General features: G+C 36.8%; 1 protein-coding gene across 12 annotated transcripts in view; it reads left to right on the top strand.

The window, feature by feature from the left end:
• LOC126281946 (uncharacterized) overlaps positions 1–18290 on the top strand; it is a 282662-nt gene that overhangs the window by 241084 nt on the left and 23288 nt on the right. For 3 of the 12 annotated variants that reach the window (XM_049981298.1, XM_049981297.1, XM_049981304.1), the window contains one exon: positions 12989–13054. The exons of 8 other annotated variants lie outside the window; for them this stretch is intronic. In XM_049981298.1, the coding sequence (XP_049837255.1) occupies positions 12989–13054 (66 nt within the window). Of the gene's footprint in view, positions 1–1116; positions 1530–12988; positions 13055–18290 lie in introns of those variants that run through there. One more of the 12 variants, XM_049981306.1, reaches the window with a different exon arrangement.

The raw sequence follows: 18290 nt of genomic DNA, 5'->3' as shown, positions 1-18290 counted from the left end.
AAACTGTAATAGCTAAAATACTTGGCAAGCACAAAAAGTAGTATCATTTCTATTAAAGAAAGGCCATTGGATTATCATAATGCATTTTCTTGAAAGATTTGTTTAAATACCATAGGTTTTTATGCATTTAATCATTAAAAATAAAACATGGATAGCTCATATTCACCATATTTGAGTTTCTGTGATATGTTGATAAAATTGTGTAAATAGTGGAGAATGACTGGTAAAGATAGACATTGGGTCATTTCTTTTACAGATCTACGAGGGGGAAGATAAACAGTTAGTGCCTTGTCAGTTACTTACAGCTGATTGAGGGCACTCATTTCATAAATTTAGTATAATCTGTATAAAACAGCATTTTAGTATTTCAGTTCCTATATGATGGCACTGTAGAATGTATATTGATTTAATAAAACATTTCATAAATTGGTTGCAAGTGAAGCTTTTTTCATAAATAAGGAAATTTGAATTTCTTTTTGTTTTATGTATAGACTCTTACAATTTTGGGGTAACGTGTACAGCATTCTGCCACAAAGTTTCCCTCATGGCTTTTATTTCCAATTCAATAACTTTGACCATATTGATTTAGATGTATTTATACTTTGTATTTTGTATGCTGTTTTCCTTTCATATGCGTGGTTCGTAAGAGAGGTGGCTTCCAGTAGCTGTAATTTTGACCTATTAAATTAAATATAAAGAAGTTATTATTATTATTATTTTTTTTAGTTTTGTCCCATATTGTTTTCATTTTATTTTGTAAGATCTGATTCAGTAGAAGTATAGTTTGCTTTCAGTTTTTTCACATATATTACAAGATGATTGATATTCTCTCATTATTTGTTCTTAACAGAAATTACTGTTCATAATTTATTTTTAGGAATGCTGAAACTGAAATTTGAGTTCGGAGTAGACCATCACACATCACAGCCTTTTAGCTGTGCATATTTCATTTTCTTTTTCAGTATACTTTCACCGTTGAAAATAGTTTATTAATGAAGGGTCTTTAAGAACAGACCACACAAGAATGCCGTAAACACAAAACAAAACAGTAAATGTGTTTGTTTAAAATAATATTCATTTAGTAAAATTTGTTCTAAAAGCTCGGATTTTTTACAGCAGTCCTTATGGAGAAGTGCTATGACTGCTCCAATTGCTAAAGGTACAAAGTACGAAAGTGATGTATCAAAGCACCATTGTGTTTGAAGGTTGTGGGTTTAACTAAGGAAAAAAAAAAGATGTGCTTAGTTTTGTGATGTGTTAATGTGTCAATTAAGAATGACTTAGTAATTGAACTATTTAATGATTTAAGCCTTTGTTCATATTTCATTTTAGGAATGCAGGTACTGCAAATTCTCAATAAAGCATCAACTTACAGTGTCCTGTGTGTGTTCCTTATGTTTCATATGTTATGTATCTTTTCTCAGTTATCATTGTTGCTACAAGTTCAACAGTGCAACTTTGCAGTTCGTTTTTAACAAACAGTGTAAGAAAAGCTTGTACAAATTTGCTGTTGTTAATTAAATATATTATTACAAGAAAATCTATTATTATTATTATTATTATTATTATTATTATTATTATTATTATTTAGAATTTATTTGTTGAGGACTAAATTTGTGCTCCAAAGCAACAAGTGAAAAGATTAATATACTAAGATAAATCTATGTAGTGAAAGTTGAGGTCCTCGTATCTTTCAAGCGGAATGCTGCTTATAAAAAGAAGTTCCCAGTGTTTTAATTAATGCAATAATGTTAATGATCCTAAAAGTTTAATCAGAATTGGTGTTCTCGGCTGACACCTGCACGAAAATGGCATTTGGCATAAATTCATGAAGTATGAAGCTCAAAAGGTGGTTTAATATTTCACTGTGACTCATAATTACAAGAAAAGTCAGAACATAACTGCATACAGTTACAAATAAAATTTTTGCAGTGAACTTCAGAATCATGAAACAGTATTATGAGAAGCCTGAATAGAATCTTCAAATTTGAATCTGTAGAAAGACAAAAAGAGAGATGTTCTGATTTGGTGCTGGTGCAACAGTTGTAGGTAATAATCAATTCTTGTAGCTAGTACATAAAATGAGAAATGAAGAAATTAATTTACACATAAAGAAAAATATACAGAATAAAAATTGGCAGCCATCTCAGGAGGAGAACTGGGTGGGGGATGTTACGTATGAATGAGTGTAGTGAAACACAAGAATTGAGCGAGTCCAGTTTGCAAATTCCACATGCCAAATAATTACTCCAATATACTATCTACAAGTTTTGTAAATTACAAGCTATGTGGGTTCCTTCATAGGCTATCTGATGTTTTAACAGTAAGTTTTACTAGCTCTACAAAATATATTCAGCAAAACATATTTCACTTCAAAATTTACTGTGATTTTTTTGAAATGCCACATTAGTTTCCCATGTGTTACCATGGAAAGAAAGTATTTTTTATCGTTCATGTCAGCAGCTGTTGATTTCTGTGTTTAATGGCTAGTAGATAGAAAAGAAATAAAACAATAAACATTATCCCTACTAATCTTGCTAGCTGTTGTAAGCAGGCCATCAAGTTGTTGATACCACCGAATTGGAGAAATTTCTTTGTTATGTTTCTTATTGTTGACTCTGTAATGTATAAGGATAGGTGGATTGGATTAAGTAGAAAAGGGCATTCAGAAAGGATGGAAATATGGAAGCAAAACAACAGGAGCTTTTAATATACCCACAACAGAATAATGTAGATCATAATATTGCAGCCTAGAGCTGTGTGACACAACCAAGTTTTATGATTAGTTTCCCTAGAATTCTTATTTGTTGTATCAAATCATTGTATGCAGATGTGGATATTGCAGATCTTTATATTTTTTATTTTGTTTCTCATTTTGTTGGAAACACTGCTACTGCTACTACTGCTGCTGCTGCTGCTGCTACTACTACTACTACTACTACTACATTTTCTACTACTACATCTTTTATTACCAGCTCCCACCCCTACCCCAACGGGGACAAAGAAGTATTGTTTTCAACAAGACTATCATTTCACTGTCAGTTCTATAGCAGCATGTAATAAAAGATACTGGATTAATTTTTTCTGTTTATCAGTAAAGAGCTTAAAAATCAAAGATTTGCAGAATCGAGCACCTATAACATATTATAGCTGAGAGTACAACATTGTGTCATATTGTCATCATGGAACTTTTACTATTCAGTGAAATCTTCTAGTTATTTCAGTCATGTAAGAGCATCATTTTGATGTATTTTTTGACACGTTCTTATTCTTGATCATCAAATGAATTTTTTTAATCATGTTTTTACCAAGAAGTATTTGCGTATTTTATTGAATTTATTCTCAAATTTTTGTTCAGTATTGAACACTTACTGAACATTTATTTTCTTTGGCCCCTGTTAATAACAAACCCTTTTCATCCACATTCATTGCATATATTTGGAACAGGAAAGTCCCATTTTAATAGTGTAATTCATCATACCAAGAGTTCCTCCTGTCAATCTTGCTTCTCCATTCTTCAACATATGTGTACAAAATACTTTTAGTTCAGCAGCTGCCAAATCATATCCACATGCGATTCTTCAGTTTCTCTCGGCGTAATTCATGTCGAAATAGTTCACAGATGAACAGCTGGATGTCAGTGTCCAATGGGTACATTTCCATTGGACACCGACTTCTCATTATTCATCCATGAACTATTTTGTTGCGTCCACATAAGTGTTAAAGGCATGTGCTTGCTATGATCCCCACTGTAGATATAGTTCTGTGACATTTGATTTCTTATAAAGAGTATATTGGGTAATATTGCCATATTGCCACCAGCTATTGGCAACATTTGTCAGCTATGTGATTGAACCACTTATGCCTCCCACCGTAAGTCTGTACGCACTCTCAAGACTGAATTGAAGGACTTCTTAATTCAGCTACATCACAGTTAGATATGTGTAAACACTGTATTCACAACTGCTGAAAAAAAAACACATTTCCTAATTGCATACACTTCTCACATTCCATTGCTTTTCTGTCTCCACTTTTGATAGTATTTTTTTACCTGCTCCTTTTTTTGTTCGCCCTTCCCTTGTTTTCATTACACGTTCAGTTAAAATGTCACAAAGTAATGTTAGGAGTTGATCTCGTAGGTCTAGAGATCAGATTTCCAAATTTTCATGTATTCGTCACTTCCCTCATAAATTAATAATGTAGAAAAAGACAGACTGCTACTTACTGTAAACATGACACAATGTAAACACAACACGTTAAGTTGTGGACAGGCACAATTTGACACTTACACATATGCTTCCAGCCACAGTCTTTCTCAGGAAAAGAGAAACACACACCATTAACTAACACAAGCAGACACACCTCACACACATGACCGCCAGCTCCAGCAATTCGAGGCTGAGCTGCCGCAGTTGTGCTTGATTATCTGAATGAATGGTGTGTGTATCTCTTTTTCTGCTGAAGGCTGTGGCCAATATCTTATGTGTAAGTCTATTTTAATTGTGTCTGTCTGCAACTTAATGTGTCATGTTTATGGTAAGTAGCAATCAATCTTTTCCTACATTGTTAATATTCCTACCTGGAACTTCTATTCCTCATAAATTCTACGTTTGCTTTTTCCCACAAAAATCACAAATACTCTGCCGTTAAACCATACATGGAGACTAGTTTGTAATAGTTACACCCAAGACTTCAGTTTGATTGTATACCACTGCTAAATACATTCTAAGAATTTATCTTGCTGAAGTACATTTATTATCTTACACCCACATTACCATATACTTCTTTACATTCATGACCCTGTGTCATCTCACTTACATTGCTTTCAACATCTTTGAACACCACCCTGGATGACAAAGGGCTAAATGCAGTGCCCAAAGAGTTCAGTTATACATTGACAATATCATTTGTGTGCCTTGGTATTGTCTGGAATTTTAGCTCATACTAAGCAAACATTGCCCATTAATATATCCTTCCTCAATGCTGAATGTGTGTTCACCTCGAAATCACCAAACCTATGATTCACTTGTTTTATCATGTAAGTGGTGTAATTTTTGGAAATATTTTTCTATCTTCAAGAAACACTTTTAAAAACTAACAAGAGAGAAAGGGGACATGGGGACAAGGATTACCTCTTGTTATGCTGAATTATCGTGAGTTGCATAGTCGCAGCTTCTTAGTGTTCAGCCTTCATCAGATGAATTCCTCAAGGGGGGAGGGGGGGGGGGGGGACCTCTGAGGAATGCTGGTCTGAAATGCAGTGCTGAGTTTGTTCTAAGGACCTAAATGTGTTCCTCAGTGCAACATCCTGCCAAGCACCTAAATCTTTCTCATTGCAACATCCTGCCACTCGCCATTCTGCATTAAGTCATCATATGGTTCATACATGTTGGGATTCATGCAATGTCTTAACTAACTACATCTACATCCATGCTCTGCAAGCCACCTGACGGTGTGTGACGGATGATGAGTTCCACTGTTGCAATTACCTGGTGGCCCTGCCTCTTCCACAAATCACATCATCTACTGAATGAGTATTCCTTGGGTGTATTTGAGCTTATTTCACCTTTGTAAATTATAAGACACATCTCCTACCTTCATGAAAACATACATTCTATGTGAGTGTATATGTTTGGGCTGTTTATTTTCATTTTATTGTGATGACAAATCCTATACCATTGTGCGATGATCCCTGATGAATAAATCAAACCAAATCATTCTGTCTGCATAGATACTAAGTGACTGTAGCCTTAAATTTAAACAAAAGGTTTGATTGTTAACATATTATCTTTCAATAAATTGTCTCATGAATCTTTACTAGTTTCCTGTATGTCAGCCTCCCCTTTATATGCATTCTCTCTCTTGTACTGTAGGGTTGTGGATGAATAATTCTTCCAATTAATGCTTCACCACTTCCCATAGTTTCCTTTTATGGCCATCTCATGGAAAGGCTTCTAATTCTAAACCCTGTAGGCTTCATAATTGACTAAATCTTACAATCTGGACAAATCTTCTTCTTCTGAGTTTTTGTATGTACTTGGCCTGTGCTTTTTCTTTTTTTTAAAAAAAAAAAAATTGACAATGTCCTTTCATGTTGTCCTTCATAGTGACAAACATCCCCCCCCCCCCCCCCCCGCCAATTCCCCCCTGTCCCTCTCCCTTCTCTTTTGGTGTGTGTGTGTGTGTGTGTGTGTGTGTGTGTGTGTGTGTGTGTATCGGGGGGGGGGGGGGGGGTCGTGTGATGCTTTCATTAACATAAGACCATCGTATAAACAATGAGGTGTCACTGTACTGCTCAGTGCTATTCATGCTTAATGCCAATGAAATTTAATCAAGTACTTAAGTAAAGCAGCTGCTATTTTGAAAAAAAAAAAAAGGCTACTGTTTCCTCAGTTTTATTATATAGCTATTTATCTGCTATTAGTAGGGAAAAGAAAAAATAATTTTTATTTTATGGATTATATCAGTGTTATTTTTTTCCCCTTTTGTAGTTATTTTCTGCCGATTTTGGAGATATTTTTGCGAATTATGGTATTAGTTCCTGAAGAACCTTGTGTTCTTTCTTTTGTCTTATATCATGTTTTCTGTGTTATGTTGAAAATGAAATTATTCTTATCAATTACATATTTATTAACATAACAGATCTAATTTATTTACATTAGTAAAGAACAAATCATTTATACTCAACCCATTAAATCCAATCAATTAAAGTAAAACTAACTGTTGAAAGTTTTTCAGAAGATAGCATTGCCAAAGTTCTCTTCTGAGGCATTATGCCACTGATCCGTCATATTTCACTACAATGTAAAGTAGCCATCATAGATCTAATTATGATCATGGAAAATAAAGTGCCTTCAGCACATCATCACACATTTGTCAATGTCCACATATCCTGCAGACATGGAAAGTTGCTTTTCCACTAAATTATGAAGCAATTTGTAGCCTTTCACAATATCTTATCTGGTTGAGACCCACCATTCTATGTACACACAATATATTCTTTGCCATGTTAGCATTAATTGAGTTCATTATCATCCTGTGGCTGAGAAGAAATAACCTAGAACTGTGAACACATAAGTAATACATGGATCTATGACCATAAGAATAGTTAGCTTTGTTTGACAGTGCATCCCAGTGGATTTTATGTTTCCTTCAGTCTACCTGAAGTATTTGTGCCTTCATATTATTTAAAAAGTATCAAAAATTTGTTTTTGCATCATAATGAGACAGTCTTATTTTTAAATTGGAATACAATTAATGTTTTATTTGGTGACGTCAAATGTTCATATATTTTTGCTTGCAAATCCGTAAATATTTAATGTCCTGCATTAATTAAACTGCATATTTTTGCAGTATGCTGTTATAAATACAAAAATCACAAATTACAGCACTGTAACTTCACAAACACATAAGTCAACATCTGACCCACTCTGTTTTGTTTCATCGGCCACTCACAATGCTGAACTCGTGATGTAATTTATCTGGGTTTCAGCTGGTATTCAATATTATTTTTGATATTTTTTGTATCAAATTTGTGGTGGCAGCATCATGATCTGCTGTGTAGGTTGGGACCTTGGTTTGACTGAAAGGTATAACTGTCATGAAGATGATTTTTGTGTTTACAAAATCAAAGTGCCCCATTTGGTGTTTTTAATATTTTTACTTCCGTACTACAGAAATATCTGGTGTAAATATCTCTTAGAAAGGTGCCATGTTTTGAGCGATAGGTTGTGCAAAAGTGTTGGGCTACTTCACATTGACAACTAAAACTGATACTGGAAGGCAATTTCTTTCACATTACACCTAGAATCTTAGTTCTTTACTCAGAAAATCAACCATTATTTTAGGGTTCTTGCAGTCCTCAGAATTGAGAAAAAAGTCAAAATGTAATTACAGCATTCATTTTCACAATTTTTATATGCGGGAACATGAAAAATCCCAAATTTTGTGACATTTCAAAAAAAGGCCCAGGATTTCCCGATGTCACTTAAAATTGCAGGTTTTGCTTTATTTTTGGCTTTACTGTTTTCAATTAATTTTCTGAACTTGGCTATTAGTAGTTTGACATTTACTTGATCACAATGGTATTCGTCAAAAAAATATTTTTTGTGTCTGTAAATACTAAATCCTGTTTATAATACATTATAACTTATCATACTGCAAACGTTGCTTCATACCATGTGGCTTACAGAATCTTTCTGTTCCTGAATCTAGATTTTGGATAATTTACAGAAAGATTAGCTAATGAGGTATGGTTTGAATTGGTAGAGATTCCCACTTTCTTAGTTTACGTTAGGTGACAGGTTGTTGAATATACTACCACCAGAGTGCATAATTCCATTCTGTATCCTGGACAAGGAGGCAGAGTCTACATAAACATTATTTTTGTGTTCTGTGACTATGTATATCACATTTGAAACTAATTTTTTGTTGTCAGCGACAAAAACCATTAAGTAGTAAATATATTGTGATAAGAGTGTAAGAATTCCAAGTTCCTTAAAAAGACTGCAAGATGTGTGTTTATCTTCTTTACAAAGTATTCATAACTGCTTTCTGCTGCTGAACAAGCACTTTATTTGCTTCAGTTGCGTTGCCCCATAAGATAATTGCATAAGACAATAGGGATTGTAGATCTGTAAAATAAGGCAATACTCTTATCTTTAGGTCAACACAGGGAGAGGTTATTCTAAGGGAACAAAACCCTCAAGTGAATTTATTGATAGCTTTGTGATCCACGCAGTCAATGGTTTTGACAAAGTCACAGAATATACTAAGAAAATAAAAGTGATGTAGCTCTATATAATAAGAGCTGGCTTGTTATCTCCAGTTTTGTAGATGGATGTTACTATAGCATATTGAAGTCTATTAAGAAATATACTCCAAGTCATTAACTGATTACAAAGGCAGCTTAAGGTAATCCTATCAAGTCAGTGCAAGATTTTACTATTCTGCTAGAAACACCATCTTAGTCACCAGAATCACTATTCGTTGGTGACGTGATGAATTCTGCTATCTCCTGAGGGATCATATATTTGAAACTAATGTGTAGATAAATGAAAATAATCAAGTATTGGAACTATAATGTAAGGGCATAGAAAAAAATGTAGCCACCAAGTGGCAGCAGGAGAATACATACATAAGAGGTATTACAATTTGCAAGCTTTTGGAGCCAGCGGCTCTTTCTTCCAGCAGAAGGGTAGAAGGGGAAGGAAGAGGGATGAAGGAAAAGGACTGGTGAAATTTAGGGAAAGGGATAGAGTTCATAAAAGTCATCCAGAACTCTGAGTCAGGGAAGATTTACTAGACAAGATGAGAAGGAGAGATCTTCTAGTGCAGTCACCAACAATCAGTCTTTCCTTCTCATCCTGTCTGGTAAGTATTCCCTGACCTTAGGTTTTGGATGACTTTTCCCAATAGACCTTTTCCTAAACCTCTCCTCCTTCTGCCAAGAGGAGGAGCCACTGGCTCTGAAAGCTTGCAAATTGTAATACCTTTTATATATGTATCCTCCTGCTGCCACTTAGTGAGTAGATTGTTTATCTACCCAGTTACATTATGTTTTCTGAAGCTAATGTCTGTTGGTGATATATGCAGTGTCTTCACATTTCTGTATTTGGTTATTTTTCACTTGGTGCAGTGTTTGTAGCCACTGTGAGGAAGTTCTCATTGTATTTGAATGACTAGGTTTGTTCTGTTTCTTGTTAAATGATTCAAATAGTTTTTGCCTTATTCTGTCAGTATTTTATGTTTTGAGCATACTACATAAGTGAGGGGTGATTTTAATAACAGAGTGGAGGATTTGACTATATTGGTGGTAATACTGTTTCACATCATGACTTATACTTGTTCACAGTATTACATAGAGCTCTCTCTTCTTAATACAATGTACTTTTCATCTTAGGAGTTACCCACCCCTTATCCTTGCCTTTGTCAAATTTTTCCTTATTTGTTTTAAGGGAAAACAAGACTAAATGTGCTTTGGAAATTTGTTTGGCAAGAAGTACAGTCCTGGCTAATAATTCATTGTTTTACACCTGCACCAACTTTGGCAGTAGTAGTAACTGTTTTGGAATTTGATATTGAACTTATTACATCGGTTTGAATCACAAGTATTATACACACATAATTGCCAAACTTGTCAGCTGTGTCATTTTTATTTATTAATTTGTTAGCAAAACTACAATATTCTTTGTTTATGTGTTTCTGATATTTTTACTGCCTGTCAAAACCACTGCTCAGACTGACAGATGGGAATATTTGATTTCATATTCTGGTGCTTATTACCTCTTCATTGGTACTACATATAAAAATATTTTTATGGCTATTTGGTGTTAAATAAGACAAATGAAGAATTGGAGTAATTGCTCCACTATAATTCCATTAAGTGTGTTGTTGATAATCACATTTTCCTTTTACTGCAATATAAAAAGGAAGTTGAGGGTTTACCATCCTATGGATGAGGTCGTTAACAGATGGAGAGCAAGCTGGTATTGGAAAAGAAATAGGTTGCGTCCTTTTGAAAGCAGCAGTCCCAGCATTTGCCTTAAACAATTTAGGGAAGCTAATGAAAATCTAGATGTGGGTGGCCAGATGTGGATTTGAACTGTTATGAGTGTAAATGTGAGTCTGCTGTCCTACCACTGTGCCACCTCACTCAGTCCCAGTAAAATGGTGAATGGGACCATATTCATATTATGTTGCTCACTGAAGATGTTGTCATTTTTTGGGGACTTCTTGTACTTTAGATCATATAAGTTTTAATATTATGTCTGTGCTGTATTCCGTTAAGGTAAGTATACGAATACTTTGCTTCTTTTCTGTGATATTTTTAATCTCATACATATGGATTCCTGTAAAAGTATACTCATGAGACACCAGATTATATGTTGAATTGTTGTTGACATGATGCAACTCATTAAACTAAAGTAGAAGGATGCCTAAACAAAAGTTGGTAGAAAGAAATATATTGAAATGAGCAAGACTTTCTTGGTAGATCACAGAGAGAATTCACTAATCAGAGAAACAAAGCATCAGAGAACGTATAGACAAGTGTTTTATTTTTGTGATAGTTCTGCTGAACACAGAAGAAAAAATATATTAGGAACCTACTACACCTGGTAGTACAAAAACTCACGTAATTATATTTTTGTGAATGTACTTGTAAATTCCTCCTACAACCTACAAATAATTTTGTTTTAAGTTATACATAATAATATTTCACACTTTGTGGATCCATTTTCAAGGGCTTTGGCTCATAAGCATCAACTTGTGTTCCTCTGTGGTTTCTTGTATTTGAGGACAAAAATATTATATAGAGTAAATATAAAGGGAACTATGATAAAATGGATTATTGTTGTGGATAGAGTTATGTATTACCAGAAATAGTATATTGTAACATAGTTCTAAATCACAACACTTAAGGATACTACACAATATAACATTACATGTCAGCAAACAAATGATCAAAGTTTGTGTCCGAAGATGTTATAAAACTACTACATTGAAAGTTATAAACTTTCAGAGGATACTAAATTGATATGTGTTAGGGTATCATACTCCTGTTCATTTCAGAGAATAGAGTCACAAATGTATTAGGTCTACAAATTTGCTTCCGCCGTTTTGCAATAGATGGCAGTAGCAGCAAGTGGGGTTCATGTGGATGGTCATAGGTGTAATACAATAAGCTTAGGCATCTGTAAAAATAATGCCATAAAAATATTAGTCGATTTGGGATTGAATCATAAGGTTATTCTTGATTAAGTACATCAACTTATGCACCCATTACTCACCATTTGTGGGATGTTTTAATTTTCTGATTTAATATGACGAAAGCTGTGGCTGTGGCTCTTGAAATGCTGGGTAAGGCCAATGGTGAGGGAACTATTAGTGGAAGAATGTGCAGAGAATGTTTTCAATGCCTTCAGAATAGTGATTTTGATGTCAAAGACCAGCATGGTGGGCGAAGACAGAACATTTTCGTGGCTACTGAAATAGATGAAGACAGTAACAGGACATCATTATTGAAAGCAGTTGATGTGTTCAAGCCTGCATTGAAACACAAAACAGCGATAGACACGTAAAGGTAATTTTGCAGCAGGTCAGTGCTCGACCCCATGTCATAAAACCCATCAAAATAGACATGGAAATGTTGAAATGAGAAGTCTTATTCCTCCTACCGTATTCTCCATACGTTGCTCTCTCTGACTAGCACCTTTTTCGATCAGTGGCATACAATCTGGCTGACTAGCACTTCTGATCGTATGAACAAGTGCAAAATGGAATTGTTTCATGGGTCCCCACAAAAGATGCCCAGTTCTTCCGCAACAGGATTTGTATGCTACTCAAAAGGTGGGAGAAGGTAGTGGCCAGCAATCGGCAATACTATGAATCATAATTTTTTTGTAAGTTTTCACAATAAAGCCCCGAACTTCGAGAAAAAACGGCACAAGCAAAGTTGTAGACCTAGTATTAAACAGTTTTATGAATCATTTTTGTACAGAATACATGGCTCTTGGGTCTGATGCTAGGTTATATTTTCTAAATCCAATATTTCTTTGAGTTATATATGCATGACTTTCAGATGAGGCTTCCACAAGAAGTCCATTGTAGTTGGGACACTGGCTGTTGCTACTTGCCCGCAGTAATCAGCTTTACGACGCTGAGCAGTTGTGTCGAAGAAATATTGTGGGCTTTACGAATTGTGAACTGATTTCAAACCCAAGAACCATATACTGAACAAATCTTCCAGGAAATCGTGAAGAGTCACGGCATTATACACAAACTTTTATGTTGAGTTTGTTGACAATTAATGTCTTTTTTCCCCCCCTTAAGTGTTATTTAGCACTATGTTACACTTCATTATTTTCTGTTTTTGTGTTGTCACTTTATATAGCACTGGTATGAAAGACATCTACCCGTAACAATAATCTATTATTTATCATAATGTTATTTGTATCTGCTTGATGTGGCATTGTTTTTGTTGATTCAGGACAGCACCTACAACAATATTTGTAAACACTGTAAGAGTGAAAGCATCTCAAGATGGAGACACAGGGTAAGAAATGTTATTGTGTATAATTTAAAATAAAATTAATTTTGTGACTGAATGTGGTATTTGTCCATAGAGGCATTTGAATTACCGCAGTCATGATTATTTCCGACATAATAATTTCGTCATCACAGAAACTTCCTCTGCTGACAATTAAAGGCCTTTTTTTCCCCTTAATTACTTTCACTGTGTACATAAAGGAGAATGGAAAGTGCCAGTTCCTCAAATTTATTGTTTGAAAATCATTGATTTTCTCACTAAAAATGAGTCCTAACAGTCTCTGAAAACTTATACCATGGATAATTTAAAGAATCGGTGTGTTGAGCTGAGTAGAACCTTTAGTAGATTTGCTTAATGCTTAGTGAAGCAGAAAGATGGGTGCATAGGATGATGATAAAACATCGGCATTTAAATATGTTATAGAAAGCTCTGGCAAAATGTATTCAGTAGTAAAGAACACAACTCACCAGGTAGCAGCACACACACACACACACACACACACACACACACACACACACACACACACACACACACACACACCTGTGCTGCTACATTGTGCCGGCTAAACACACAATGATTGCTCAGAGGGAGGCAGGAGTCGTCCTGGATAAAGATGCAACACACAACCACCAGAGCTGAAGAGCTCATGTCATACAAACAACATGGAAGAGTGGATTGGGAGAGGGTGCAGGACAAAGAAAGGGCAACCTGTTGGATAGAGGGTTTGGGTGCACAGGGTTAGCAGAAACTGAGTCCAGGAGGATTACAAAACCAAAAGATGTGTTACAAAGATAACTCCCATCTATGTCCTTCAGAAAAGGTGGTGCTGGGACGAGGGAGCCATAAGGTATAGGTTCTGAAGCAACCTTTGAAATTGAACATCATGTGGTCATCAGCATGTGCCGCCACTAGGTGGTCAACTCTGCTCTAGGCCACAATTTGGCGGTGGAGGCCATTCAATCTGTTGGACAACTCGTCAGTGGTCTCACCCACATAAAATACTGTGCAGAAATTGCAGTACGTCTGGTATACAAAATTGCTGTTTTTGTACGTGGCTCTGCCTCTGATGGGATAGTATAAGCCTGTGACAGGACTAGGAGTAGGATAAGTTGGGAGGGTGAATTGGACAGGTCTTGCAGCTGGGTCTTCCGCAGAGATATGATCGCTATGACAAGGGGTTAGGAGTGGCATAGGGAAGGACCAGGATGTTGTATACATTGGGCGGGTGTTGGAACACCACTTTAGGAGTGGTGGAAAGGATTGTGGGTAGAATGCCCCTCATTTTCAGGCATAATGATAGATAGTCAAAGCTCTAGTGAAGGATTTTTTTAAAGTGCTTCTTGATACTCCTAGGTGCAGGCATTTGAAGGACTTGTATGGCTTACTACAGAAACATAAAGGTGTGTGTCAGCTAGCTTGTAAACTTCTACGAGTCACTTGCAGAAACTAGTTTTTGTATGTTCTTTCCTGTGGAAGCACCACCAGCAAGTAGACTTCTGCAACTTTTGTCAACAGGCATATGTATCTTCTGAAAGTTAGTGGAAACAGTACTTGCCAGTTGTTAGAAGTTTTCTCCAAACTTGCAGAAGTTATATGTTCGACACCGATATGAAACGGTCAGTGTCAAAAAGGAGAAAGGCGTGAAATCAGAAGACTGAAACAAAGATACCATTGGAACTGATAAACCTATATACACTCCTGGAAATGGAAAAAAAGAACACATTGACACCGGTGTGTCAGACCCACCATACTTGCTCCGGACACTGCGAGAGGGCTGTACAAGCAATGATCACACGCACGGCACAGCGGACACACCAGGAACCGCGGTGTTGGCCGTCGAATGGCGCTAGCTGCGCAGCATTTGTGCACCGCCGCCGTCAGTGTCAGCCAGTTTGCCGTGGCATACGGAGCTCCATCGCAGTCTTTAACACTGGTAGCATACCGCGACAGCGTGGACGTGAACCGTATGTGCAGTTGACGGACTTTGAGCGAGGGCGTATAGTGGGCATGCGGGAGACCGGGTGGATGTACCGCCGAATTGCTCAACACGTGGGGCGTGAGGTCTCCACAGTACAGCGATGTTGTCGCCAGTGGTCGGCGGAAGGTGCACGTGCCCGTCGACCTGGGACCGGACCGCAGCGACGCACGGATGCACGCCAAGACCGTAGGATCCTACGCAGTGCCGTAGGGGACCGCACCGCCACTTCCCAGCAAATTAGGGACACTGTTGCTCCTGGGGTATCGGCGAGGACCATTCGCAACCGTCTCCATGAAGCTGGGCTACGGTCCCGCACACCATTAGGCCGTCTTCCGCTCACGGCCCAACATCGTGCAGCCCGCCTCCAGTGGTGTCGCGACAGGTGTGAATGGAGGGACGAATGGAGACGTGTCGTCTTCAGCGATGAGAGTCGCTTCTGCTTTGGTGCCAATGATGGTCGTATGCGTGTTTGGCGCCGTGCAGGTGAGCGCCACAATCAGGACTGCATACGACCGAGGCACACAGGGCCAACACCCGGCATCATGGTGTGGGGAGCGATCTCCTACACTGGCCGTACACCTCTGGTGATCGTCAAGGGGACACTGAATAGTGCACGGTACATCCAAACCGTCATCGAACCCATCGTTCTACCATTCCTAGACCGGCAAGGGATCTTGCTGTTCCAACAGGACAATGCACGTCCGCATGTATCCCGTGCCACCCAACGTGCTCTAGAAGGTGTAAGTCATTTACCCTGGCCAGCAAGATCTCCGGATCTGTCCCCCATTGAGCATGTTTGGGACTGGATGAAGCGTCGTCTCACACAGTCTGCACATCAAGCACGAACGCTGGTCCAACTGAGGCGCCAGGTGGAAATGGCATGGCAAGCCGTTCCACAGGACTACGTCCAGCATCTCTACGATCGTCTCCATACGAGAATAGCAGCCTGCATTGCTGTGAAAGGTGGATATACACTGTACTAGTGCCGACATTGTGCATGCTCTGTTGCCTGTGTCTATGTGCCTGTGGTTCTGTCAGTGTGATCATGTGATGTATCTGACCCCAGGAATGTGTCAATAAAGTTTCCCCTTCCTGGGACAATGAATTCACGGTGTTCTTATTTCAATTTCCAGGAGTGTAAATGACAGCTGTCAGCCAAGAAAGTGCTAAATGAATTTACCAATTACTTTGTTTTATCAGATGGGGAAATAAACTGGCAGTAGAGATGTCTTTAAATTTTAGCTGAATTTTTAAAACTTAGTGTAAATATAAATGCATTATATTTGTAATAAATACAGATTGCAAAAATCAAAGAGCAATTAAATGGTGATCTCTTGATCATACAGCTTGCAGCATTTTTATTGCTTGTTCTCAAACATGTTATTATAAAACAGACAGGAGGTTTTCATAATATACATACAACATTCTCAGCAAGTTTTTAGTCTGAGCAAAGTCTTCTGATTTTAGTTCATTCAATAGGTTTCTTGATAACTTAAATATGTGTGCCTCTGAATCCATTTCTTTGCATAATTTTTTTTCTTAACTCTTTGTTTTTCATCTCATTTTCTCTTCAACAATAATAATACATCAGTTGTGGTGGCTGTTCTGTTTCTTAAGCATGACACTGTAAAGTTCCATTTTCCTATATGTGGAAACACTTCTGCAAGTATTTGTAGCAAATCCTGAAATTAACTTGCCCAAGTGACTTGCAGAAGGAAACTTGTGCAAATTTTTGTTCTGCTGCAAACACCTCAGCAAGTGCTTGCAGAAGTTACTTGCTAGTAGACATGTGCCTTAAGAAGTAGCTCAGTTTTGGCAGTGTGTACTGAATAACTGACTATGTAATTATGTTTTGTACTTCAGTATTACAGCATATGCCTACTTGAATATAATTGTAGGAAATTTTAACAGTTATTTAGTTGGCTATCACAGCACTCACTGCACATTTTTAATATGCCACTAGTTGCCATTACCAAAGATTTAAACTAGATGAATACACCTATTATTCCATACATTATGACTGATCAGTCATGAGTTTATTTAAGTACTTGCTTTCACTGATATAAAATGCCAAATTTCAAATACTCTTTGCTGCTTGTTGGTTGATGTATAATTGCTTTCTTTGACCAGGATTGCTTTGACTGCCTTTTGTCCAATTTAAACTAGACTCAGAAAAAAATCAACATCATACTAAGAACAGATAAAGGCAATACGACAATACTGTATTGAGATGGTTGTGAAGTCACTGCTCGATTCCTCTCCAGTTTATTAACCCATTTATAATCCTCCATTTTCTTGAAGACATTGAACTTTCCTTCTGTTATACATCCTGACATTGTTGACCTTGCTATGTCAAATTCTTGCACATGCCCACGCAGAAATAATGACAGTAATGTTTTCTTAATTAAGTTATCATTCATATAACATCAAACAAATTAAGTTTGTGACAAATCTCAAGCATATATTCCATAGCACTGTCAGAATGAAACTTAGTACTTTAAAACATTAATTATCCTAACTGAATATAAGTTATCTATAAATCTCACTACAGGTAGTGGATATGCATTAAGTGTCACGTAAGTGGTTCTGTGGAAACTGACAGACAGTGCACACTCCTTATATCGTTGTTGAAACCTGTCTTGAAATCGCATTTTGTTTAAGATGCGTTAAAGAAATGAGTGTCATTGTGTGAGTAATTTCATTTATGTAATCCAATAAATTACAACATCTCCAATTCTGTCTCACTCATTGCTATATGCTTAAGTTGTTCGTCTTCTCATATCATTTAGAGAGCCTCATTTAACTTCAGGAGGAATATTTATTGGTACACTTCCTGTGAGGAGGGTACTCATTGAAATTGTAATTCTTTTTTTTGTGCTGTATACAGAGAGTAGTTCGCTTACATGGGTTGCGGAAACGTTGTTGTACTCACCATTTTAACCCTTGCATTATTCACTACAGTCTTCTTAATTATCTCTTCTCTTTTCTGTATTACAGCTGCTCATTGTTTGAAGCACACCCTGTGCATTTTGTATTAGCTGTTTATCTGCACCCTATCATCAGTTTGTGTAGTCTGACCCATAAATGGGTTGATATATTATGAGTCATTTGGAAGTATTGGCCAGTCTTAAACTGTAGATATATCTACATTTAATATGTTTTTGAATGGTATCTTAATACTTGTGTCAACATTTTTTACTAAAGATGGTGCCATGTGTGTAGGACAACGACCTGTGCCAGAGGGCAGCTGAAAGTTTAATGTTC

Source organism: Schistocerca gregaria, chromosome 7, assembly GCF_023897955.1.
Source record: "Schistocerca gregaria isolate iqSchGreg1 chromosome 7, iqSchGreg1.2, whole genome shotgun sequence".
Taxonomy (NCBI): domain Eukaryota; kingdom Metazoa; phylum Arthropoda; class Insecta; order Orthoptera; family Acrididae; genus Schistocerca; species Schistocerca gregaria.
Note: the sequence above shows the minus strand (reverse complement) of the source record. Positions and strands in the feature narration are given on the sequence as shown.